The 26482-nt window shown below is 35.6% G+C and overlaps 1 protein-coding gene across 1 annotated transcript; it reads left to right on the forward strand.

The window, feature by feature from the left end:
* The first annotated feature begins 1931 nt into the window (after positions 1 to 1931).
* Positions 1932 to 25918, forward strand: LOC110375298 (protein FAM107B). The gene is made up of 4 exons (XM_021333362.3): positions 1932 to 2085; positions 15313 to 15523; positions 20983 to 21086; positions 23221 to 25918. The coding sequence occupies exons 1-4, from the start codon at positions 2019 to 2021 to the stop codon at positions 23370 to 23372; spliced, it is 534 nt and encodes a 177-aa protein (XP_021189037.1). The 5' UTR covers positions 1932 to 2018; the 3' UTR covers positions 23373 to 25918.
* The last annotated feature ends 564 nt before the right edge of the window (positions 25919 to 26482 follow it).

Consider the following 26482-nt stretch of genomic DNA (forward strand, 5'->3'; position numbering starts at 1 on the left):
TTTGTAATCAAGTTTCACGTGAACATTAAAAAAATATAAATACACAATTTAGTGGAGTGCAGTTTTTTTAACTAAGGTAAGATTTTTTCTTATCAATTTTAATGTTTTGCTACGGATGGTTACTGTATCTACTTGCGCATTGTTTTTTGTTTTTTACCGTAAAATATTTATTTGAATACATACCTATTGTCTTTTGATAATATTGTATCGTAGCTAACTTTATTACTTTACGCAAATCATGCTATAAATTAAAAAAATACTGTTTTTTTTTCTAAACATGTTAAGTATGTTTTGGAGACACGAAGATTAAGGACAACGGCTTAGAAATTAAGTACCAATGTTAAAGTTTGAAGGCTTTTTTCTATTATTTTTTAAGGGCAAGTACTAACTTTAATTCTGGCATAACATAATATTAATTTTGGTACCTACGCATGTTGTCGAGTTTGCTTTTCCACAGTTTCTCCAATTCATTGCCAAGACGGCCGTTACTTCTTTCTTCTTGCCATCTTAGTTCCTTCTCATATTTGCATAATAATCGAATATACCTAGATCTTCTAAAAAAAATATTATGAATATCAAAAATAAAATTGAGTGATCCGTTTCTGGCAGTTGCTGGACTGGCCTTTGCTCGAACCGGTTAAAATAACGTCTTTAGTAGCCAGGACCTAATTAGATAGCACGAGACTTTTGTTTAATGCCCTATGAGGGCACCATACCTAAATAGATACCTATCTTTCAATCTAAACAGTCTAATAGACGGAACTCAACATCTTTCAGTCACTCAGTCAAGGGAGATCCTCTTGCACTTGCCTCAAAGTTGCCGTTAGTTCAGGTACCTACATAGTTCGTTAAGGTACATCTACCTATGGTAGGTATGTAGTTCATGAAACAAGCACAATTCTCACATATCTGTACTCACGTTATTCATCGAGCAAAAAGGTTCAGGTTACCTAACTACCTAATGCAAAACCTGTATCTTAAGTAGATCTACCTAGGTATCTAGCACAAGAAGAAATATTTCTTCACTTCAAGGTTTACTTAACGCGCGCAAAATATTAATTACCTGCCTATCCTATTACCACAAGTCGAAGTTTAAATACTGAAAGTGATTAGGATTACTTAATGACTTCTAAATTACATTCCACAAAATTCGACTGTTTGAGTACTAGGTGCTCACTCGTTACCTAATCCTCTTAGTGAATGAATTTAAAAACCGGCCAAGTGCGAGTCGGTTCGCGCACGTAGGTTCCATGCAATTTCTACTTTCTATCTCTTTTCTGCCATGTATCCCACATAGAGGTGGGGTCAGTTTTCTTCTCCACTTCTCTCTATCTACGACATCGCTCTCGGACATCTGGCACTCCTTCATATCTTTCGCCAGAACATCCCTCCATCTATTTCTGTTTCTTCGACCGAGGATAGAAAACTACAATGCCAATCCCACGTAGTCTGGTGGTCTCTATGGGATCCCCCTCAAATATTGTTTTGATATACCAACGTAATACTTTTGAAGTAGGTATGAAAGTATACATCTCTGAATACATCAAGCCTTTTTGCCTGTTGCTGTTGTCAATATCGACTAAAATAAAAAAAAATCTTAAGCAGAAGTACAACGTCTGTGAAAACTGTCTTATAAACATTTGCTATAAAAATAGCTTCATTGATGATATGTATTTCTAACAAAATGGGTATTCCAAACAGAAAACAAATATTTACTGCGAAAATTAGCAGAGCTGCAGCTACGTGTGGAGGAGCAATAAAATCCTATGTTTTACTGCTGTTACATTCAACTTAATCTTGTTTAAATGTAAACGGTAGTCGGCTCTGTTCAAAATCAAACCAATAGTCATAAGCCGGTTAAGTTATAAGATATTGTGGTTAGTACGAGTAGTTCAGTTCATTTTACCTGCGTAGTAGTAGGGCAGGTAAGTTAATCCTGTTAGGTGGCCGTGACACGTTGCCCGGCTTCTGTATTGAGGCATTTAGTCGTCGCTGCTCGGCCCGCATCCGTCGTCGCAATGTGCGACGCCAGACCACGTAAAACTGCACCTGCCATACAAGAGAAACTCGCCATCTATGAAAACGGTATACATATCATATCCATATCTCATTGTAGGCTCCCGATTAGGCTTGGCTTACAATTTACGATCGAAAGTATCATAACCCTGTCCTGTTTCTACTACGTCGTTGCATTTACATTTGGACAAGGTAGTGTTTCAACACGGCTAGTTGTTATTTGGCACACGTACTAATATGCGCGGGCTAAACAAAAGCACATGTCCAGCGCTTTCACGCCGTCTGATTATGATATCTGACCACAGTGACATACTGCACCAGTGCTCGGTCACCTAATACTCTTTGTTCTATTCATCCTTTCATAATGTTGTTTACAACATCCAGTTGATTCATTAACTAGGCTCTTAAGCAGTTCTTATTTCTTACTTCGCTATAAGCTCTTAATTTTAAATTCGCTCTCGTTTCGTTACGTTTTTGTCTTTTGTATTAAACTGCGATAAAAGTTTTAACTCGTGCATTTGTTTCGTGTTTTACTGATTAACTCAGGAAATAAAATAGTGCTCCTTTGTGGTTCTTATCGCTTCCGAACCGCTACGGCCACGGCCATAGTCGACATTGCGTGAACTGCGTCATAATTCATGATCCTTAATTTCATATGCCGTCAGTCATGCAGAGGACAATAACACTTTGTTGACACGTCCTCATATGAATATGAACCAGAGATTAGCCTCGCTATGATACAGTAACTTCAGAGGTGACCGACTGCTTTATCTTGAAACCATTTATCATTCAAAGAACGCACGTGTTCGAGATACTTTACTATTATGATGTACCAAACATTTCCATAAGTAGACTTCCATAAAACAAGCAGGTTTGTTTTGTGTGAAATGATTTCATGAAGCAAAGATTTAACGTGTAACGATAACGACCACATTAAAAATGCCATATAGACTGTAGAACCAAATAAAGCGAGCCAAATAAGTACATGCCCTGGTGGTAAAGATTTGTTTAAATAATGAGAAATTAGCACTTGTAATTCGTAAGCAAAACACCAGCTTTGACCAAAATTGCAAATATTTGACGGAATATAATGGTCATCTATATAATTGGGACGTGATGTGGCTGGCTGTTCGTGATATGGAATGCGGACAGAATGGACACAGTTAGATTTTTGTGCATCGCATGTTCAAGTAGGTTAGTATTGTGTGGGTGGTTGCATTAACATTATGTATGCAGCAAGCGTGGGACATTTGGCACGGGAGCAGGATAAGGGGGAGTGGGAATTCTGGATAAGGAACAACGCAATGGGTGGCGCTTCTGTATTATCTTCCATATTAAAGTGTTGAAAATATCACCAGCGTTATTGTGCTTAATTTTAAAGAAATAAGTAATAAAATGAAGTCACGTTCAGATTAATTTTTCATACCACATTATGTTCAAGCGTCAGTAAAAATTTAATACGAAGTAATGTTTGTTTAAAAAAGTGAGACTGGAATGGTGAAATGAAATATTAGACATAGAAGAAAACTAAACAAACAAACAATAATCCCTATGCAATGTGCGCATGCCATCTGAATCGAAATAAACAAACACTCTCAAACAATGAAGGAGCTGACAGTCGAAATAAATAAACTATTGCGTGGTAACAATGTGTTACTTATATATCGGATTTGATTAAATGAATACCAGTAGGAATTGCATGATGCTGTTGAAGTGTATGATCATCATTTGTTTTCGAATACTCAGATGTTTTTCGCGCGTATATTTATATAAATGTATATTTATTTTCGAAACGACCGAATAGATTATAACAGTCCGGGTAACATTGGATTAGCCTCTTTTAATTGATCGTTAATTTGATTTACAGCATCGTTAAATAGCTAGTTGTTATTTGAAAGCTAACTACATTAAGTATATTATTTGTCATAGAAGACAGTATCCGCAAATAGTGTCTTCATAAGAAAGTGGCGGAATTGTCGACTTACGACACGGCCATTACGCATTAGTCGTAATTTCTTACGAGAGCGAAGCGAACCCACTGTTTGAGGTAAACGCTTTTTTCACTTTTTAGTTTTATGTTGTTTATGACGGTGACTTATGCAATTGCTTAATTATGTGTAATGTAAATAGTTGTTCCACTTTGACTTTCGTTACATTACATAGATTACATTCTTAAACATGCGAATGTGACAAAGAACCTAGAATCTGCTGATGATAATAATATATTTGTATAATATTGTCAGCAACATGTTAACTTGTTATTTAGCAACAATGACACATCGCTTTTATTGAAGCCGTTAACATGCTCTTCAAATTATTTACCCAGAATGTTCCGTTGGCAGCCGATGGTAGTAGCTCTGTATGACAGACTGCTTGAATGTCATAAAATTACCAAGTAGTGTAGAAACGCTGACATCAAACAGTTGCTACAAGCTGCCTGGTCGATGCATTGAAAGCGAAAGTGCAATCAAGTGCGGCGCTTGGCGTGCCGGTGACTCCAACTAGTGCATCTACTGGCAACGCTTTAAAGGACAAAGGAAGTCCGACGCTGCCTCTGTTTTACACTAACAATGGAATCGCAGCCTTACAACAATGCCTCTAGAACTGTGATGCAAGGCCGTTTCCGATAGGATTTTGATTCAAAGAGGAGTTAATTACGTGCCTTAATGAAGAAAATGGACAAAACGAAAATAATTAAGTAATTCAAAAATTGTTTTATCATCAGAATGAGGATGGTTAAGAGTCTCTAAATACCTTCCTCATTGTTATATTTTTTGTCGTCACTCCAAATATTCTCATAAGCATTTTCTGAATTTATAAGTGGGTGTAACAACCTAGCAACACTCAAATTCGAGTGTGTATTCATTTGGGAAGTACTTGAGCACGATTTTTGTCAGTTGCTTACCTCAACAGATAGAAGCCAACATTGTATTCAGAATATTTAATATAATTACGGCGTAATATTGAAGGTTTTTCTTGAAAAAAGCTGGCACGTATATGTAAAATTGTGTTGGGCGGGCGGCAAGTAGGGCGAGACGCGAAAAGCTCCGTCTGCTTCTAGAGGTCATCGCCCCCAGAGCCCTGCCCATGAACGCAATAGCAAGGGATGCCCTCTACTATTGTTATCGATACTGTTTGCTGAAAATAAATATTTACTCTCATAATTATTTGACATTTAGTGAGCACGTCATTACCGTTATTAAAATGCGATTTGGCTTTTGAGGATAAATGCTCAAATTACCTAATACGTTATCGAATTGATTGCCTTGCACTATCTTGTTAATCAAAATGTTCAATTATAAAGAAGACTACATAACTCATTATTTTATTACTCATAGTTTAGTTAAATAAAGAAAAAACTCTTACTACGCAGAATAAGACTCCTAGTCCCTCGTGACATTACGGTGTGCAAAGTAGCAATATAAGGAATGAATGCACACAGTCACAGTTAGTTTCACAATAACTGAAGCTGGTAGGTTATGCAGTCGGAAACTTGAAGACAAAATATTGTCCGTATGACGTAGCATCTTTTCGCTTTGTGCCATCACTTGCTATTTCAGTTTAATTTGCAAAGTGCTTCCATAGACGGCAGTTATAGTTATCACGTACATTAACGGACGTTCCCAATATTTTACCTATCTGATGATTTGCTACTAGAGATATAAACCCTACTAATATTATAAATGCGAAAGTAACTCTGTATGTCTGGCTGTCTGTTATGCTTTCACGTTTAAACCACTGAACTGATTTTAATGAAATTTTGATAGAGTTGACCTGAATTTAGGATAGTTTTTATCCCAGATTTTGAAGAATTCTCTTAGAAACGCGATATAGGTATCCGAACTCTACGCGGGCGGAAGCTAGTTTTGACATAAGCCTCAAATAACTAATGTCATATTCCTATCTTCAGTTAGCAAAACAACAGTTAGATAAAATATTGGAAACGGCAGTAAGTAAACTAATAATTCAGTAGTTCCTATAAAATCTCAAGTGTTTTCGTGTTGGAACGAAGGTCTTGATAAATAATGGTATGGGAGCGGTCAAGGTAACTGCTGAGCGTGATAAATTTTCGAAATAAATGGTTGGCATGTTGGTATTGATAACGTGGTTATCGCGGCATGGCTGACATAGATTTACACTGTTATAACAAGCACTTCACTACTTAGAGTAGCTCATTTATGGTTTTTGTTCTATTACCTTATTGTTTTTTTATAATGCCTCGGTATTTCTTGGTGATTCGTGGTTTTGATTTACGTAATATCCAAAAATATTAGGCACTTCCTGGTTTTTACTTAGAGGTAATTAATTCATATTGCTACACATATTGTCAAACATCTATTTTGCAAAAACACTAGGAGACATGATCTTTTAAGTTATTTGTAAATAGATAATGATGAAATGTTTCAAAACTCTGCCATATACATTTTAGAATTAAGCGGTGTTATGTGTGGTATATCATTATTATTCAGTAATGACCAAATAGTGTCCTTGCGATCAAACATGGGGTCGTCCCCTAAATCTAAGTGAACCCTTTCCTATTCACACCCTTTATTTAAAACGAACGTTAATCTGTACTGACAAGCTATAATTTGTACTGACAAAATGGTCAGTTGTGCAATTTGCATGCCATAAAGGATTGACGCACCATCAAATATTCAGTCGTAAACAAAGTAGTAGATCACTTTCTATTCGTTCTAAAGTCTCCTAAAATAGTTTACAATGGTCACCTATTAAAACAATGAAGTTCTATTTAGTTTCATTGGTCCTATTAAGAATATGCGCACATGTGTGCTGCATCTTCTTTGGTCGAATCAGTTAACCTCTCCCATTGAGGCACACGGGAAAACTTTGTGTAGTAGTTATAACTGTCATCAACTGTAATAACCGATTCGTGTGCGCCCGCATGAGGAAGTGGCTTATTGATCGTGTCACGGAGGGATCATTCGTCCGTTGTTGATTGGTGCACGTCATCACGACAGTTAAGAGATTTTAAATACTCAACGTATGCTGACCGCGACCGCGTTGGTCTTCATATTTGTGTTAGATCAATGTATATCGACGCGGTGAATTGTTTATTTTTACTCACCTTTATTACACTCCCTTGCGATGTAGCAGCAGCTGCTTATGGATATTTGTTTAGATGGCTGGTGTTTCCGACGTATCAAACATAAGCTATCTTTTTTATTTGATGTGTTTTACCTTGATCGGCGTGCCTGGTATTCAATAGAAATAGTCTAAATTAAACATCTTGCGTGCTACCCAAAGTGTGCTAGCACTTTATAATTTATGGGTTGTAAACGCGCCGCCCCACAGTGCACGTGTCTTCGGAATCGTATATCTGAAGCAGTAATATCTTCCGTACCATTACCGCTGGCAAAAATAACCCCCTGCTTTATTGTATAATGGTCACGCCTGTTTCATAATGATTACCCAAATCATAAACTAGATACAAGAATTCCCATTAAAAATGGCGCAATAAAACGTGCAGTATGCGATTGAAGTTTGACCCCTTTTTGGATTCGTTTGAATTTTTGCCAGATCCGATGTAGTAACTCTGATAGAAAAATGATTCACACACACACGTACCTATATTCTTTACAATATTTCATAGGTTCGTTGCTTAAACAAACTTACGACGTTATTTATTTCTGGTATTAAATTAATAAAGTTTTTGTTTTACAAATTCTACAAGCAGTGCTGTTCTTATTATCTATCGAACAAAGCTAGTTTATGTTGTTCAAGTGACTGTGTACCTGCGCCTAACTGCGCTGTAGTTGTAAACCCAGTCTATTGACACAGTTAGCATGTGTGCCTATATGGATAGCATTCATTAGACGCATTCGACGGTCCCACTGTTATGCGTCATACTCATTATTTGAAATCTATTAACACCCATTATCCTAATATCTATATGAATAGCTTACTTCACAATAATATTTTTAAATTCATTATTTTAAAACATATTTTGAAAATACTTCATAAAATTGAAACTAGGTTAAAAATTTTGCAACGTCAGTTTTGCCATTTAGTTGGTTACAGTAATTGCTACAAGTTTACAGTCATTTAACTTCACTCGGCTCGGAAGCGAGCTGGTGGCACTGCAATTTGATTAATTAGCTCCGTAGCTACGTGTAACTATAATAATCTATGTAAAACACATTATACGTTATAAACTTCGGTTCGTAGCACGTGCAAATATGGTTTGCTAACAGTGTAACCTGACCTACAAGGAGGATCCTAATGTAGGTAGGTACGTCTATTAGACATCGCAACTTACAAATGAATCATTAACATCGCTCTAATAGGTACTGCACCAGTTATGCTCGATACTCAATCTCATACCATTTGTACGTCGTAGTTAGATAGGTACCTACTGTAAATAGGTAGGACACATTTGATTTTATCTCGAGATCAATCAAGTTTCTCAAATCGATTTATTAGCCATTATTCCTTTGTAAATGTGTGAAATGTTTTGTAAAGCAGACGTGTAAATAATAGTTCAGCATAATCATATGGTACGCGTAATACTCATTGTTCATTGTTGTTATCTCACGTATCTATTCCATTATTCTAAAAAAAATATCACTGCTGTAATGCAAGTCTTATGAAATGCATACAAATCGAGTTACAACAAATGATCCAATTTTAATCCTCTTCCCGTAATGCAACAACATACATTCTTACACGTTGTAGGTAATATTGTTAAACCTATTCCTGTAAGGCAATAACATACATACATACTCAGGTATATGTTGAATTATTGCGCATGTAGGAAATAGCTTGTTACTCTTATGCGCAATACATAAACCTGAAACTTTGCAAATGATCATACTTTGAAAATCATAATTATGTCAGATAATGAGAATATTTTCCTATGAGACGCAATTATGTAAAATGTCGACGTAGAAACTGACAAACTGAAGGCAAGGACTAAACTCTAAAGGGGAAAACGTAGTCAAAGACATTTGAAGAACGTCGAGCGTTCTAATGGAAATATTTTCAACTGCATGTTGCATATATGTACGAGTAACCTTCAGTGAGTCTATCTACACATTTTTAGTAATTAATTAGTCTCAAAGCAAATGTAGTTTCCGCGAATGTCTTATTATCTGTTTAACGAAGTAAAATGAACAGTGGCAACCTTCAGACGTAGTGACGTCAATTGTTTCAGCAAATAAGTGCTGAAACAACCTTGTACAGCATGGCTAGGAAGGCTAAAAATAACCATCGGTCAGGGGTCAGTTAATGGTGTGCGAGTGACCTTTGCATAGTGAACGATATCGCTAACGAAATATTGATTTACACGGACACATTTCCCCGATTATCAAAACCCACCTTGACATTGCAAAACGTTATGCTAAATACATGTGTCGAGATTATATCGAAGCTTTTACTATTCATGAGTACAACATCATGTTTTAAACATGTTTTAATTTGTACATAACGATTTCTTTACTGAAGAGCCTCTCTTATCTACGTTTTAGATGGGTTAATACCATTTTAATATAGTTAATCTACTTATTTATCTTTTGAATATAAACAAGATAACCGGTTCGTGGATTTAAAAAGAAGAGCATTTTACTTAAGATTTTTCAGTTTCATGAATAACCTTGAAACATTCGTAGCGTTAACTTTGGCTATGTTTGGCCTTCACAGACGGTTGGTTCGATACACCGACTCCGACTTGTAGGCAGCAGATATCCTTTTCAAGGGCACTCCCTGCGGGCGGGTATATTGGTAGTATAGCTACAGATATTATTTTACAGCCCAACCTTAATCTTACTAAACTAGCCACTCTTACTTTTAGTGGTAATTATTGCTCCCGCTACAAATAGCCAACAACGAGTGCAAAGCTAGTTTGTTTACATTTAGTCCGTGCCGCACCGCAGTTTGTGGTAGCTCAGATGTTATAAAGTGAAAATACTTTTATTGCTGTAAATATTTAGCTTGATTGCTCTATGAAGTATTAAGTATAATTATTTAGTTATTTGGTGTATCCGCTGACGTCCGGGTCCGCGTCAGTATGACATTTCCCGGATTATTGCGTTGTGCTGCGTGCTAACGACTTCTACTTTATAATGCAACACACTAGTTAATGAGGTGTTAAATTATAACATAGTGAAAGCACGCTGCTGCGTGCATTACTTTTTTGAAGACATCAAACCCCCATTACAAAAAAAAAAAACTGTGGGTTCTAGAAATTGCCAGAGCTCTATTTCTTTAGATGAGCCTATTTAATCTGCGTAATACTCATTATTAATTTTTATTTTGTTTGAAAAAGTGAGTACAGATAATTCCTCTACAATAAACTTTGTACATAGGTAATTACAACATAGTGCCAGTCATGGTGACACCTGCTACGAGAAAAACATAAACCTTTGAGGCGTCGCATCATATACGTAACAGTCCGGATAGAGTAAATTGTAAAAGATTTGAAACAGTCACGACCTTTCAACTGCTGTTTAGGAATTACGAATGGTTTATTCTGTTTATGTTTATGTATTAGTCATTGTTTATAAATACAGGAAGCTGAATAGTCTTGCTGATGCTCTACATTTACAATGCAGCAATGATCATCTTAAGACTGAGGTCAGACAGTCAGATCAAAATACATAATATCAATAGGACTCCAGTCATATTCAAGTATCATTTTTTGATACAAATTAAACCTAGACACTTTTGTATAATAAATACTTATCATAATTCATGGTGTCCGCGATCTAAACTTATGTCACAGCTTTCTTTTACGTGTGGAAGTAGAAGTGCGCAAGTAAGTCTGGTCAGGTTTTTAGACATACTATGTGTAGTTAAGTAGCAATATGTAGTTTGCATAGACACTGTATTTGTTCCGCGACAATAAGGAAGGAGATACGTAAAGTAATATACGCAAAATTACCGCACGTGGCCATTCTGATAGCAAATTATATTGGTACCTATTGTCATTAAGATACTACGATTTACTTTTTTACAAAGACGGTGATTAAATAAATACATTTTAATATACTCTTCTTTTTTATATAATTTACTGCATTATAATTTTTTCGCAGGTTGCAATTTCTAGATAACAAAAAGTAATAAAACAGTTTTCGACAGGTGGAATGGTAATATTATCTCTTTCTGAAATTCTAGTGAATCTTTTATTAAACGTGCACCTCGATAACGGTTATCTATAAGTGGTTAACGTTCTCTGTTATTGCTTCAGTTTCCTACCATTATTTCGACAGAAAATAATACAAAAAATAATTACTACAGTTATCGTAATTGTTTACCACATTTGACGTAGTTGTTCTACTAGTGCTAATTGGTAGCATTAACGCGTATCTAAGGGCATGGTAATTATTGCCTGGATGCATATTAGAGGAGGTAGGTATATATGAAGGTATATATGAAAGAAGAAGAAGCGCATTATTCATTCTAAGTTTGAAATATTCATGTCGCTACACAGTTCTCAGCTAAGCAATACATTGCATTTCTCACAATGCAAATCATGCTATCGGGCAATAGACCTGAGAAATATGATAAAAACCTTGCGCAGTAGTTTTTCACAATCGTACCAATCATAATTTATAAATATTAAAACAGACAGATTATTTGATGAGATTTCAATACAAACTTGTTTTTCATTTTCAAATCACCTTGTAATGTCACCTGCTTAATTGGCTGTATTTGGCATTGTCGACATTATAGGTGGGTCGTTTTCAAAAAAATTGTAAAAAACAGATATGAAACAGATAGGAAAGCTATATTGTTATAACGGAAAAGTAACAGAGACGAATTATTAGGGTCAGTATATAACGACGCACTTTTAAAAGAAAATAAGTAGATAGTAGTATTCGAATTGTTCTCTATAATTTCGCTGGCGTCCACCTGGTGTTAGTGGCATATTGCCTGTGAAGAAAAGAAAACCTTAATACATAAATATTAAATATTCTAAAACAAACCCCACAGCAATTCTTATACCCGAACTAAAGCCATTCGTAGGTAGGTAACTATCCCAAACTTATCCCATTATAATACATGATGTTACCTGCAAATATCGATTGTAAAAATGTATATCGATAGAAAACATTTTCGAGTTTTATATTTTATAAGTGGATTGATTTTTATTTACTCTGTTCATGTCGACTTTTCGTAAAGATACCTTTATAAAATTATAAAATAAAAAGAAAAGTGGTAGGTTTGATTAAATACGTTTTTATCTCGGTACGTACACTGTGAACAAACCTTAACCGTTCATATCTGTTACGTCACAGAAAAAAGTAATCGATATGATAACCGATATGAATAAATTGCTTGTGTCTAATCTAAAAAAATCTCTTTTTCAATGCTAATTCTTACTTTATACGAAACTTGTATAGTACAGTGATAGTGTCAATATACATTTATTCTAAGCTGAGTTATAAAACAGTAAAAGTACTTACCGATACTTTAAAAGTCTCACAGTAATAAGTAACTTTTAACTGTCGAATAATCACTGCACCACAATATTTCGTGCTTGTTGCGCTTAACAAAATTACCGAACATTTTTGATTCGTCGATTCTTTTGACAGTTCAGTTGCTAATGTTTTAGGTAAAATAATTTTGATCTACTACAAAAATATTAAAATTACTAATGTAACAGACAGGAATAACAGAAATGAAGTGAAATCAAGACTTGCTTTAATTAATTATTCCTGAATTCTGCGTGTTATATTTCATGATAATTTTAGCAAATTCCTTCAGGTTCCACAATGCTCTGCTAAGAAATCAATTATTTGTCAGTTAAAATACTAATATTGAATAATAAAATGTTTTCTAAATGTCGCGCCAAGAATGTGGACACGCATTGCTTATATGAAAACAAATGTTCTACGTTGTAGTTTTCTTTTAAAATTAATCATTCATTGAGCATTATGGGGCGTTATTTTTGTTTTTCATAATGCTGAAATAAATGTTTATTCTGTTTTAAGAGTAATTAGCTAGTAGCTATTCTTTAAAAAAGAATAACTCTGTTGGACGTTTTAATATACAATTTTTTTGAATATGACCCAGGTACCTGATAAACAGTAATCAGTCAACTGAATATCATAATCGACAGTTTATTATTGCTTACTGTTGAGTGTTAAATATTTTTATGTGTATAGACAGCAATTCTAGAACACATGTTTAGTAATTTATTGCTCATTCGACGTCTGTTATGAAAATATTGAATTTGTATAAATAACTAATTGTAATGTTTTGCGAGAACGAGCTGCTATTGTCTTGTTTTATATTGGAATCCATATACATTCGTTAGTCTTTTGTTTTTTACCGAAGAGTTGCTGGCTCATCAATATTTTGATGTTTTGGCATCCATGCTATGTAGGACGATTGCCAATTCATAGACTAGTGAATCAATACGAGAATAAATGTTTCATTTATGAATACCGTTGAGGCAGCAAATGCTCTACATTCGAAGTTATCAACATAGTGTCTTATAAACATGTTTTTATTAATTCATTCAATGAAACGGTAGTTATTCATTGTTTTTTTTTATTAGTGTTTATAGTATAGACTGAGACCTTGGGATGTTATGAACAGGTTTAATTAATTAGTATACCGTCGCTCAAAAATGATGCAAAGAATTTAAAACATAAGTAGACAAGTAATTAGAAATGTACTTAAATTACAAATGTTTTTAAAGTGCAGAATTTATACGCACAACAGTAAATTACAATAAATTCCTAAACTATTCCGCCTAGAAATGAACCGCTGGTAGTGAGTTTTCCATTATGCTTTCTTGTTATTTATGTGAATACCAGCGCCGATAAATACATCCAGGTCTTTGGAACACAAACATACGCCCAATAACTCTTACAAGTGTTCTATTTTAAACCAAGTCGTAAGAGAATGGAAGGAGCTACAGTATTAGCTGTAACAGAAAATGTATTCCGTTAATAGCGCTGGTAATAAGGCGTGGCTATTCAGCTTTTATCCATATTGAATTAAAAACTCCGCAAAATTAAAAAAGCAGGATAACGCATAAAGTCATAAAGATAACTATACAGTTTCCGTTTGTCTAAAGTGCCTGAAATGAGGCCGTGGCGTGAGATAACGAGCAGGAATGAGAGTTGGAACGTTTTTAAAAGTCGAGCCGGGATTGCGCTCCCGCAGAAAAATTCATCATGTAATGCTCTGTTATTTCCTCGAGAAGGAAGTAACGGCTTGGCACTCTGAGCTCTTATTAACCTGAGTTCAGGGATCGCAATCATGCCTCAGACGGATTCACGTAAACCAGGTCACAACCATATACCGATACTGTTCCAGATCCCCAATATATGTACATACCATATCTTCTAGCCTTTTTCCAATTTGGTCGGCTCTATTATGATGAAATAATAAAATGAATAAGAAACATATTTTGACTAACAGCTAGATAAAAAATCTAACAGCCGGTCTCTAAAATGAGGATCAACGATCCGTAAAATATTCTCAAGCATTTTGTTTTTATACATTACGAGATATTTTTGCAGAATTCTTAATAAGTTGCCTGATTAGCATTAATTCAAAAGATTTATCACACGTTTGTATATGTGCAATGACTACTGCTGTCACGAAATAATATTTTGTCAGAAGCTAATTTATGCGTGGTTAGACAAATATGACCCCGGTTGTAGAATATGCATAATATTTAATGTTTGTTAACATTTAAGAATTTTGCAAACGTGACTGCTTCCTACTTAAGACAAAGAAATGAAAAGTATGACACTTATGAGGCAATCGGCGTGAAAAAAATGTAAAACAACCTTTGATCTCGATCATAAAAGAAACATTTTATAAACGAACATGTGCTAATTCATATTTGTAATAATTATTAGGCAATGTAACTATCTAATAGTTCAATGTGTTGCCCACTGATGGATGCTAATATTTTTTTTACAAATTACGCTTATGGTAACGTTTTTGTATTAGTATGCTTAATGTATAATTATGAGAATATAATGACATCATCAGTGATTCATAAGATTTGTATAGTGTACCCAAGTATGTGTTCTTGACTCTTGGCTTGGGTAATTATCTCCTATAAAAACATGTGTGGGTACCTGACGTGTTTACAGCCTCTCGAAATTGATTTTATAAATCATAGTATAAACATAGATTTATTATGTACACAGACTGGTCATCCAGATAAGACGTAGTATTTCTAGGACAAAGTACTCGTGATTCACGTCAATGGAAATGCTATTCATATTTTAATTAGTCAGTCTCGAGGGTCGACGTAACATCCGATGAGTATAATAGGATAGTAAGGTTGATGGGTTTGTTGTTTGATTGCAGTGTTATCAGTGAGCGCGTTGAGCGCGGGCGGCGGCGTGGGCCCAGTCCCCACGCTGGTGTCTCCGTGTACTCTTGGAACGGAGGTGGAAATGGTGCAGGAAGGCGTCGGTGCGGCCGAGGGCCTCATCGCGCCGCGCCGCGTGCCCAACCCCTGTCTGGAGAGCCCCCAACGCATGGACTTGCATCGGGAGCTCCTCTTTAACCAAAAGATGTAAGTGTTCACCGCCTTCAGTCATAACCTGCAATGTTCAATCGTTCGAACTCATAGGTATCGAGGTAAAAGAGTATCTAAGGGAGTTTCTTACCGTTCTCATCCATAAAAGCCCCCCTTTGGAACCGCGCACCTAAGTATATGCGCGTCTATAAAATGAAAACCTTTGACTTTGGACAACTGGAGAATGTCTGCACATTCATTTCATCTGGGCAATAAAATTGTCCTACAGTTACAACGGTTTCGTATCCAGGGTTCCGGTTGGTTTCCTATACAAGATATCGAATACATTCCAGTTCAAGTATCTACGTCACAGCTGCTCGATTTACCCATGTGTATTTGCGTAACGAATCGGATTTATTGGTCACTTCTTAAAAATGTTTATAGCGGATCTGACTCAGATGTATTTGGTAATTTTATTCAAAGAAAAAGAGACGCTTGAGGTATGTTGAGATATTGTTTTGTAGGTACGGAAAATTACTGTAAGGTGTTCTTTTCTCGAGCTTGCGGTCACATCGCCTTTCTTCAACCTTTGTTCGTTATTATAATAGAGGATGCTCTTAAAAGCACTTTGTGGGAGCGACAAGAGACTCTTCCGATAAGTTTTGTGCCAGGGACAAATGCTGGCCGGATCTTTTTGTGTTTTTTAATGAAATACCAACGTAGTAGGTACATACTAAAAATACTCATAATAAAACGAAATCAAAATTAAGTTTCTGTTTTCTACCAATTTTTTTGGCAGAGGTGTACACTAACAGGTGCCTTGTTTTATCGATATGTCCTGTAAGAATTTTGTCAGATTCAGTTTCAATTCATTTTAAACCCCTCTTCGGCAATCATCATGCTATATGGACAAAGAAAAACAAACCAGCTGATAACCGATTCCCGAAACTACGTACTCCTTCCTATACATCATTTTAATCAGCTAAATAACAAAATAATCCATTATTACGTAGCATTTTCTAAAGAATTTTAATCTTGCCTCGGCCATTTGAAGCATGTTAATTCGTAATAGAACATTAGACATGGTTATGCTATTAAGACTCCGAGATAAGATATCAAGGTGTAATAGAAAAGACATTTCGACTGGTCTGTACGTGATAGAATATTTTGTGTACTGTTCTTGTATTTCAAAATTGTTTTGAAGATTCAACATCATGATTGATTACAATGCGTACGAACAGTATTTAGCGTCGAATGCGTGGAGTGGAACGCAAACTGTTTAGTGCAACATGTTTAGTTTTTGCTAAGTCTAAGTTTGGTTCGTCTTCAGCGCACAGGTGCGGCGCATCCTGCCGAGTGTTATGCACCCGCTATAATTATTGAACATCTGTCGCCCGAACCTCGCCTCTCGCATTGTATAGCTGAATGAGGCTCATACCATCTTTGTAAAGTGAACAAAGCGCATGCTCAATAATACACTGACCTAACTTTGTTAAAACACCTTTTGGGGAATTCCCTAATGTCAATGATTTTGTCAGTGTACTTTTCAAATAAGGGTAAAAGAGAAAGATATTGTTCAGCTATGTGGTACCTACATTAAAAAGCCGGAGACAAGATGAATGTGTTTTCGAAAAACATTGCGAACCTAAACGAAATCAGTCGGTACCGTCGGCACATTATTGAGCGTGCAAAATGTTGAAGGCATTATGTTGAAGAGAGAATCAGGGTCGGACTGGGCCGGAGGGGCCCGGGTGGCTGATCACAATCCCGGGGCCCGAGACTAGACCATGGTGATGGGATACTAATGAAAAATACTGAGATACACAAATTGAGATAAACATACTATAAAAAATTTATTACTATACTAAAATACAATACAATAGTAAGTAGGTATTTACTTAGAACAAATTATATAAAGCTAGCATGGGCGTAGCCAGCTTTGGGCTCAGGGTGGGGCAGCAGCCAACCTATCTATACCTAGGATTTTTTGTATCTTGAGCCGTTAATCTCAAACTTGTTAATCTATTAATTTGAGAGGTTTATATTTTCAGGTACAGAAATAAACAATCACATACAGGACAAAAGTCAAAAGTAAGGGCACATAGTTTCTGAATACGCGAGCGAAGCGAGCGCGAAATTTTTATCGGACTTAAAGCAAATATAACGTATTTAGCCCAAACGTACTTAAGTTTTTGTTTGTTGACAAATGCAAAAATAAGGGCATATAGTTTCTGAATACGCGAGCGAAGCGAGCGCGAAATTTTTATCGGACTTAAAGCAAATATTACGTAAAATTTAGCCCAAACGTACCTAACTTTTTGTTTGTTGACAAATGCAAAAATAAGGGCATATAGTTTCTGAATACGCGAGCGAAGCGAGCGTGAAATTTTTCTCGGATTTAAACCAAATATTACGTAAAATTTAGCCCAAACGTACTTAACTTTTTGTTTCTTGACAAATACAAACATAATATAGCTTCTGAATACGCGAGCGAAGCGAGCGCGAAATTTTAATTATTTTTTAAGACTCAAAACCCAAAAACTACGTAAAATGTCTCCCAAATATACATTTTCATGAATGGGGCCAAATATACATTTTTATGCTGCCTAGGAGAAACGTGCTCATCCCAAAGAGTTTTAGACAGTTCACTAAACTTATTTGCAAAAGATTCCAGTTCTTTTGACAGCAACTCTCGATCGACATTTGCAATTGATGCGATAGACTTTAGCGCGTCATTAGGAATTCCATTTTCTTTGATTTTATTGAAGTTTTTCGGGTCCAAACAAGCGGCATCTTTCATTAAATCTTCGTTGCACATTAATTTTTCGTTTATTTTAACTAAAGCTGTATTAATAATGACTTTGTAGACAGAAATAGAATAAAATCTCTTTGGGTCTGTAGCCAATAATGCTACTTCATCTTCACATAACTGCTCATGTTTCTTCGGTTTTTTAGAAATTCTTCGTAACGGTAACGTGGTTTGTACGTCGAGATCAATGTTTTCAGCGTGCATCAAGTCTTGAACATCGGATGCAAACAAACTTGCAGCTTTGAAAACATCATCAAAAGTATCTAAATGTCTTCGTAAATAAACACTATTATTATTGATAATAATAATAACCACTAGAGGTATAATCCTACTAATATTATAAACGCGAAAGTTTGTATGTATGGATGTATGGATGTATGGATGTTTGTTACTCTTTCACGCAAAAACTACTGAATGGATTTTAATGAAACTTTACAATAATATAGCTTATACATCAGAATAACACATAGGCTACAATTTGTAAACATATTGTTCGAAATACTAAACCTGCGCAGACGAAGTCGCGGGCACCAGCTAGTACTTACATAAAAGAAAGCGAAATAAAACTCCCATAATTTTCCGGCAATTTTAGCCCATTGAAATGTTACCTACAATTTAAGGACAGAGTATTGCATTTATTACAGGATGCAATTTTATTGTTGGGACATGTGTGGGGGGTCAATAGAAGCTTAATCTCAAGTTTGTGGGGTCGCCACCCAGGTCCCCCGGCCGCCATCTTGAAAAAAGGGGTGAAAACTCTTTTTTCGCGATATCTCGTAAACTATGCATCTTACAAAAAATTCGTCAAGTCATAATTTGTAGCAAATTGTTTTGTCTTTCAAATTTTTTGTAAGACGCATAGTTTACGAGACATGCACGCGGGCAACCGTAGCACAGGGGGCACGCTGCGCCCCCCCCCCTGTGCTGAGGTTGCCGCATGCCTCTCAACCCAGGCCTGTGGGGGGGCCCGTGCAGGCTGGGGCCCGGCTGGCAAATGCCACCTCGACTGTATGGCCAGTCCGACGCTGGAGAGAATAGCTTTACAAATGTTGAGACCTGTTGATTCAGTCCATTTCCCCGTCAATATGATTGTCGGAGCAGTCTCGTCCTGTTATTTCCGTGCATGGCTGCGAGTGCCGCTTGACGGAAGGAAGCAATTCCCAGCTCGCTCCTAACGGGAATTCTATGTCTGTAAACTACAATGTTATAGAATCTAGAGCTATATACAAACATTGAAATAACTCTACCACAAATCAAATAATATTTACCAAATGGATTTTCAAATCGATTACCATACCAATGTCGATCGTAATCAGAAATAATTTGTCTCACATAATTTCAATTCCTTCGTGGAATGTTATCGTTCAGAAAAACCCAATCAATGCCGTTTGACAGCTGATTCTTATCAAATTAATTTTTAAAATACATGTGTACCTATGTGTAGGAAACTGCATTTTTTACAGTGTTAAAATTTTATTTCATAAAATTCTTGGTCTTACAATTTTTATTCAAGATTCAAAACAAGCAGGGATTATGCCTCAAATAGCTTTAGTCTGCAGGTCTTTAAAGAGGGGTCTCCACGTCAATTTTGAGTCAATATCCTATGCAGGCGCCAGTAATTAGTCGGGATTAAATCAAGCTGACGAGCTCCTGATAACGCCTCGGCAGCTTTAAACTAATTCTAAATATTAATGCTCCAAATAGCTCGATGATTGCATCTGTGTTTACATTTTGCACATAGACTGAAGTAAAGTCTGATGAAATGTATTTCCAAATGTTATCCGCATTATCGTAGATTGTAAACTGAGATAGCTTTTATGAACAAAAATGATTTACAAAATTGAATTGATAAAGTGCGATCTAGATAGAAGTGAGCAGACGAACTAAGAGCAGTCTAATACAATAAAGTTGGTGTATTTGAACACAGATGTGCAGTAAAACAAACAAAGCAATGCAGTAACTTGTGACGTCATACGTACAAAATAGTCCACACATGCAGGTATTGTGCGTGGGAAAGCCGCAAGGGAACTGTCTCAATAAAGAACAGAAGCTATTCAGCCTAAGATACTTTGTATTGTCTATTATTTTACTATGTATCGTAGTTGTTGAATTTATGTTGAAATTGTATTCAAGGATATTTCAACATTCTTAATGTGCAGCATAAATTGCACGAGTTTTCGAAATTTTCGCCAAAATTTCGGTTTTAAAATCATTGATACATTTGTATTACTTTTGGTGCGGATATTTCTTCTATTCAATTGCCAAATCAAGAATTATTTTAGAAACTTGTAGAGTGTAACAGGGTTTTCCTTAATTTCAAACATTTTGTATTTCTAAGTAAAACCATTTATTTGATAATTCTTATCAACTGTTCACCTATATTATGTGTATTGTGTAGTAATACATTTCGATACGGTATAATCCTCCGACTATTGTTTACAGGCGATTGCTTATCACTAATTCCTACGTAACACTGCATATCGGCTCGAATTTCGCGTTCAGTGTTCATGTGACCATATATGGTAATGAAATGAGCTTCGGTTTTGTCATTCACGATAAGATTATATGCTATCTTCGGTATACTTACGTTACGATATCGTATCACACTACGCTACGTTGAATTTTTTGTTAGTTAGCAACAAGAATTAATCCTCATAAAAATCGATATTGTTTAATTGTTTCAAACTTTTTCTTTTGTCTGTTTCAGTGGAAAAAATGTCTTGAACCAAAAAAGTGAACTAGAAAAGGCCCTGTCGAAACACAAAGAGAAGCAAATCATGAATCAAGTAAAGGAACACAGGGAGACGCCAGGTAAAAACGACTACTCTAAACTTATTATGGTTTACATGACCAAAATATGTTGCATTTAGATAAGTCAGATGTTAAGGCAGTACATGCTATGAGTTCAAACATGTCATGTGATAGATAGGTAGATAAAGTGTCTTCTGATAATGATAAACTAATATATTTTTCAACAAAGTTAATCCTCGAGGCTTACACGTATTACAACAAAAGGCAATACATGCTGAGTTTTTCAGCCATTGCTTATTATGAATGTGGTTAGTTAGCCCAGTTTATAACAATAGTTCAAAGCTACTAGACCTTTGTGATAACTGTTATTATCGCCAACATCCGGCCAATGTTTGCTAATTAATAGCCGATACCAATACAGTCAGAGTTCAACGGGCGGATTAGTCAACGCACTAATAGTAATTAAGATCTAAGGAGGTTTACGTCGTAAAAGTTTGATGTATTATGTAGGCAACGGTGTCAGTCGGACGGGTCAGGCACAAAAGCGCAAGTAACTCATTACATCAGAGCATTATCAAGTGTTTGATATAACATTGGGTAACTGAACTATCATTAAACTGATTGTCAAGCACGTGCTGTATCCGGTGCCGTATGGTTACGTATCTCGATCGTTTTAATAAAATCTTACTACCTGTACAAACCAATGCGATTGATCGACGTTGCTTAACAGACCATTATGTGGTATAGCACATAGATGGTAGTTAAATAAAATATGTACGTACAATATTCAGAGCGATGCGTTGTTAACTTTTACTCTCAAATATTCGTCGACGATTGAAATTCCACAAAACTCGTATGGCGTTTAGTGTTTTTTGCTCGCATATTTGGACGCGGGCTCTTTATCCGGTGCAGTTCGATATGAGCACCGCAGGTGCACTCAGCGGCCGTTCACCCCGACAGCCAATAATTGTGGACAAATTCCTTGTAAACACACAATGTAAATGAATCCTGATTCCATGAAAACGCGTACTTATGTAGATTTATAACAATTTTCTGTAATTGGCTTTGTCGGATGTCGATGACCAAGGTTGGATGAAAGTGAAACTGCATCTGGTTAGTTCCCGTCTGTCCGATTGGTCGAGCGTGGGAGAAATTACTGCAATAGATAAAAGTTCGCAACTTTGCTGCGGTTTCCTTATGTATCCATTAAGTTCCGATTATGCCGCATTTAATTAAAGTGACATTAATGTGTTTATAGATGCGGTAGTTCATCAAGAGCTGATCTGAGAATTTGCCAATACTGATAATTTATGTTCCTTGCTTTATTTAATAAGACAGTTAAAAGCAAGGAACATAAATTATCATATACATGCTACGTGTTAGCATTTTATCAAAATATGTACACTTGCTTTTGCTTGAATGTTTCCAATGATTAGAAGAACAAACACAATAAAATGACTGGATATTTCTGACTTTACTAGGAATGTTATCAAGCAGTCGTCACTATGATAATAGAATTACTATTCGTATCTACCATCGAGTATCTACATAACATAACAGTCGTAATAATCGATGTGAACGTTAGATCGTTTTTATCAATGAGTAATTAAATTGCTAGTGATGATATTAATCTTATATTGTTTAAAATGCCGAAGGCATCAGTCATTTGATTTTAATTGACCATTTCGATTAGACTGTTCAAACCAAGTTAGTTGCATACTTGTATAACGGCAGTAACGTGTATGTAAGGAACTAAGCCTTCGTAACAAAACTATAAAGACTAGACCTTTCTGAGCCTAGAGTCTTACACAGTCCACCAAAAATTACAATACTGACATTGTATTCGTTGACCAATAATTTTATTAACTTATTATTGGCTAATTAGGTACTGTCTTTTTCAAATACAAATTGAATGTTTATTCTTGGACTGTTTTAATAATAATTTGATGTAAGGTTTAATTAACTGTATACAATTTTGCGTGCCTCACGGTAGAATGTATTGGATTCCACTTTTACTTATTATAAAACCACATTTTTGTAGCTACATTAATAGCAGATATATTTTCATTTCATATAATTTCGAAATATTAAGTAATCATGAGGTTCGTTCGGAGCAAAAGAAAAAAAAATTGAAGCCAGGCTTTTGAAGTTGAGGTTTTAATTCAGCAAATAAAAAAAACGCTTCTCATTTCAGAATTAGAACGCGCGATAGCAGAGCGAGCTCGTAGGCTAGAGCAAGCAGAACAGAGTTCTGAGGAACCAGAGACGGGAGCCAACCCCACGCTGCAGCAGATACGCGCGCGGCTGCGGCACGCCGCGCCCGCGTCCGCCGCCTCCGCGCACTGAATATACCCCATAACCTTTCAACGTCCGTAAGATATAATGCCTTTATCCTTAACACATCAAGTTTTCCCCTCTAATGTCAGCAGTGTTAAGGGGGAAATTTATTTGCCGTGAGCTGAATATCCTCAAGAAGTATGGTTGCAAAAATCACTGACACACATTTAAATCTTTAAAGATCTTTTGAAAAATTTATCTTAAAATTATTTAGAGCTATCTAGAGTCAGCGACTGTCAGTAGCTAAATAGTGATTTTTGCATGTAACGGCATTGTAACTTATGGACGGCAGCTCTATTCATGTACGAGCAAAATAAGAAAAGGATCGACATCCTAGCCATATTGTGACGTCATGAGTCTAAAGTTACTTCAGTTGCGTCACGTCTAAATGCGAAGTCGAATCGACTTCGTTCAAGGCCGATCTTTTTCTTATTTTGATCGAGTAGTGTACCCTCTTCACCTCACAGGTATACCAAATTCAATATTTGTCCGAAGTTCTCATAATTGTACTCCGTTCCTCCAAACCTCATAGTTCTGCTTGTAGGATGTTATTAAACTACTCAACCTATAAGATTGGGCAGTTTAAAACGCGTAATATTTTGGTATATTAATGTCTCTTCGTACCCTGAAACAACATTATGAGAATATTCAAAATCTTTGTTAGCTGAAGTAGCCGATCATGAATGTTGTCTATTAGCGCCATCTTTGTGTATTAGTAGGTAACTCTTACTAACATGATATCAGTAGTCAGGGCAGTGGATACAGCGTAGAGGAACTCGGTGTGGGGCCTAGGTGGAACTATATTGAAGTGAAACATTTCAAGGGTTAATTAATAATTAATAATTATGATGAAGGGATTGAGGAAATGGAAGTGCACTGTAATTATAAGCATTGAGCGTGTGTGCGTCGCTGGTGGTGTGCTGGTGTGAGTGATACGCTTTGATTGCCAAAGCTTGATTGATATTAATTAATCGGTTATTTTATTGAATAAGTCGGACAGCCATGCTTTAAACTTTTTTTCAACGAAAAAGGTCACTAAAAGTGTCACAAAATAACGATTTGTTTGTTATTGTACTATGATTAACATTATGACGAGTGTTAGAACGCACTGTAACTGAACACTTGATTGATTCGAACATTTAATTTTATTTATGCACACGATTATTTAATTTCGCTAATACGTAATATATCGAACAACTATATGACTGAGGAATCGACTGCGTGTGTTGTAATAATAATAATAGGGGTAATGTCGACTTCAAACAAGAGATTATAAATATTTTTCTAAACTTTTTGACGTCACAAATCTTAACAATTCGTAGCGTTCATTCGTAAGCATTTACTGTTCTCGTTGTACTCTTAACTTATCTGTCGCTGTATGGTTTAGGGATAACTGTCAAAGTAATAATTGTAATAACTATTTTATGACATTAATTATTATAGAGAGTAGATAGATGTTTGCAATTTACAGATGTATGGTTTAGAAATATTAAAATATAATACATATTTTATTGTCAGAGTAGAAGTCTTATGAAAAGTAGAGTGGATCCTAAATAGATATTACCCGTACTTACATAAATATTAAAGTTGGAAATTATATTCACATACATTACATGAATAGTTAACCAATAATAATTGTGAATTTAACAAATAGCTTTATGGGCACTTTACGATATACTTAAATGTCTAATTTTCTACAGATCCTTGCACCTTATCGGCCTTTCTTAATGACTCCAATTAATAGTTGACCAGTGTATTAGAATTTGAAGTGTTCAACAAAGTGATAGAAAAGTATTTTTATATATTTGAGATGCCTGCGGCTCGACCGCGGGTTTTCAAAGTTTAATCGATATTCGTAGTAAACCCCGAAGATACATTAAATTATTCACTACTCCTAGTAGATGTTAAACAGTAAACAATAATACGTGTAACATTTACTTCGTTGCTAAGATAGAGTTATTTTAATAATGCCTAGAACTTAGTAGTGCGTCACCATCTGCGGAATGATTTGAAGCTTGCTATTTATACATTTTGATGAATCTCTTGAGTATTGTTTGCCCAGCTCGTTATTTTTATTGCAATTTATCATCAATCCGCCGGCAATTCTTGGGATTTGGCTGCGTAAACTTTATATAGATTGTATTATGTTCGGTGTGCCTAATTATATGTACTTGTTATTTCCTTTCAGAGTATTAATTATTTATCGTTATAAGTTTAGAATATGATAGGATGACGATTCTCACAAAGATACCAAAATTGCAAAAAAAAATGTAGTTAGCTATCATTCCACTTGTTATTCTTTCACGTGCGATAATTTCTTTGTCAAAATGTTTTCTTTTCTGTTAAGGTTATTGTTAAGTTATTGTAACTTAGTACAAAATGGCTCCTTCATAACATGAGGGCTAGTTATAGGCTTCCGAAGCTGCATCGTGGCCATCTTAAGTGCGACATTATTGAAAAAGTAGTGTATAAGTTACTTACTCTTTGTATTAATAGTATGACATGGAACCTGTATGAAGATGATTTGCATAGTCAAATAAAAATGTTTTAGAATATTATTTGTGTTTACTTTGCATAATCCTGTAGCATTTTCCTATCTATATGAAAACTCAAAATATATCATTCTGGATCAAATTGTACCTGCATCGTTATTGTACCGAACTTTCACTTCTGAATGGATCTGTGTGTATTTGTAGGTACTGGATTCAGAAATTACCACTGACTTCAATAATCATATAGGTATCCAACAACATACATACCTACATTATTTTCAATCCTAAGCATTAACGAACACACGGAAATTAATGTCGTTTAATTGCCAAAACATGAATCTAAGTACCTAAATCGAATTAACGTATATTCGATGAACAATTAACAATCGAACTAAATCGATTAGATCGTAATCAGGTAACACTTCCCCCTAATTAAACGGAGGCGCCAATTGCGTGCACAATAATTTTCGACATAATAGTGCTAGCGTACAAAGCTTTGCATTTTGTTTTACATTATTATCTAACAACTGCTGTTAGGCTGTGGCCACACAGTACAATGAAACAACAACGGAATAAAAAGCACTTTATATAAAAAAAAAAAACTTACGGTTGATCTCAATATTTTAT

This window comes from Helicoverpa armigera, chromosome 4, assembly GCF_030705265.1.
Source record: "Helicoverpa armigera isolate CAAS_96S chromosome 4, ASM3070526v1, whole genome shotgun sequence".
NCBI lineage: Eukaryota > Metazoa > Arthropoda > Insecta > Lepidoptera > Noctuidae > Helicoverpa > Helicoverpa armigera.

What these genes read in the sequence shown, in the direction of transcription:
- LOC110375298 (XM_021333362.3), top strand. Translation starts at nt 2,019, where the DNA reads ATGTGCGACGCCAGACCACGTAAAACTGCACCTGCCATACAAGAGAAA. An exon ending in ACTCGCCATCTATGAAAACG is followed by an intron (nt 2,086 to 15,312) that starts GTATACATATCA and finishes GTTTGATTGCAG; the next exon opens with TGTTATCAGTGAGCGCGTTG. An exon ending in CTCCTCTTTAACCAAAAGAT is followed by an intron (nt 15,524 to 20,982) that starts GTAAGTGTTCAC and finishes TGTCTGTTTCAG; the next exon opens with TGGAAAAAATGTCTTGAACC.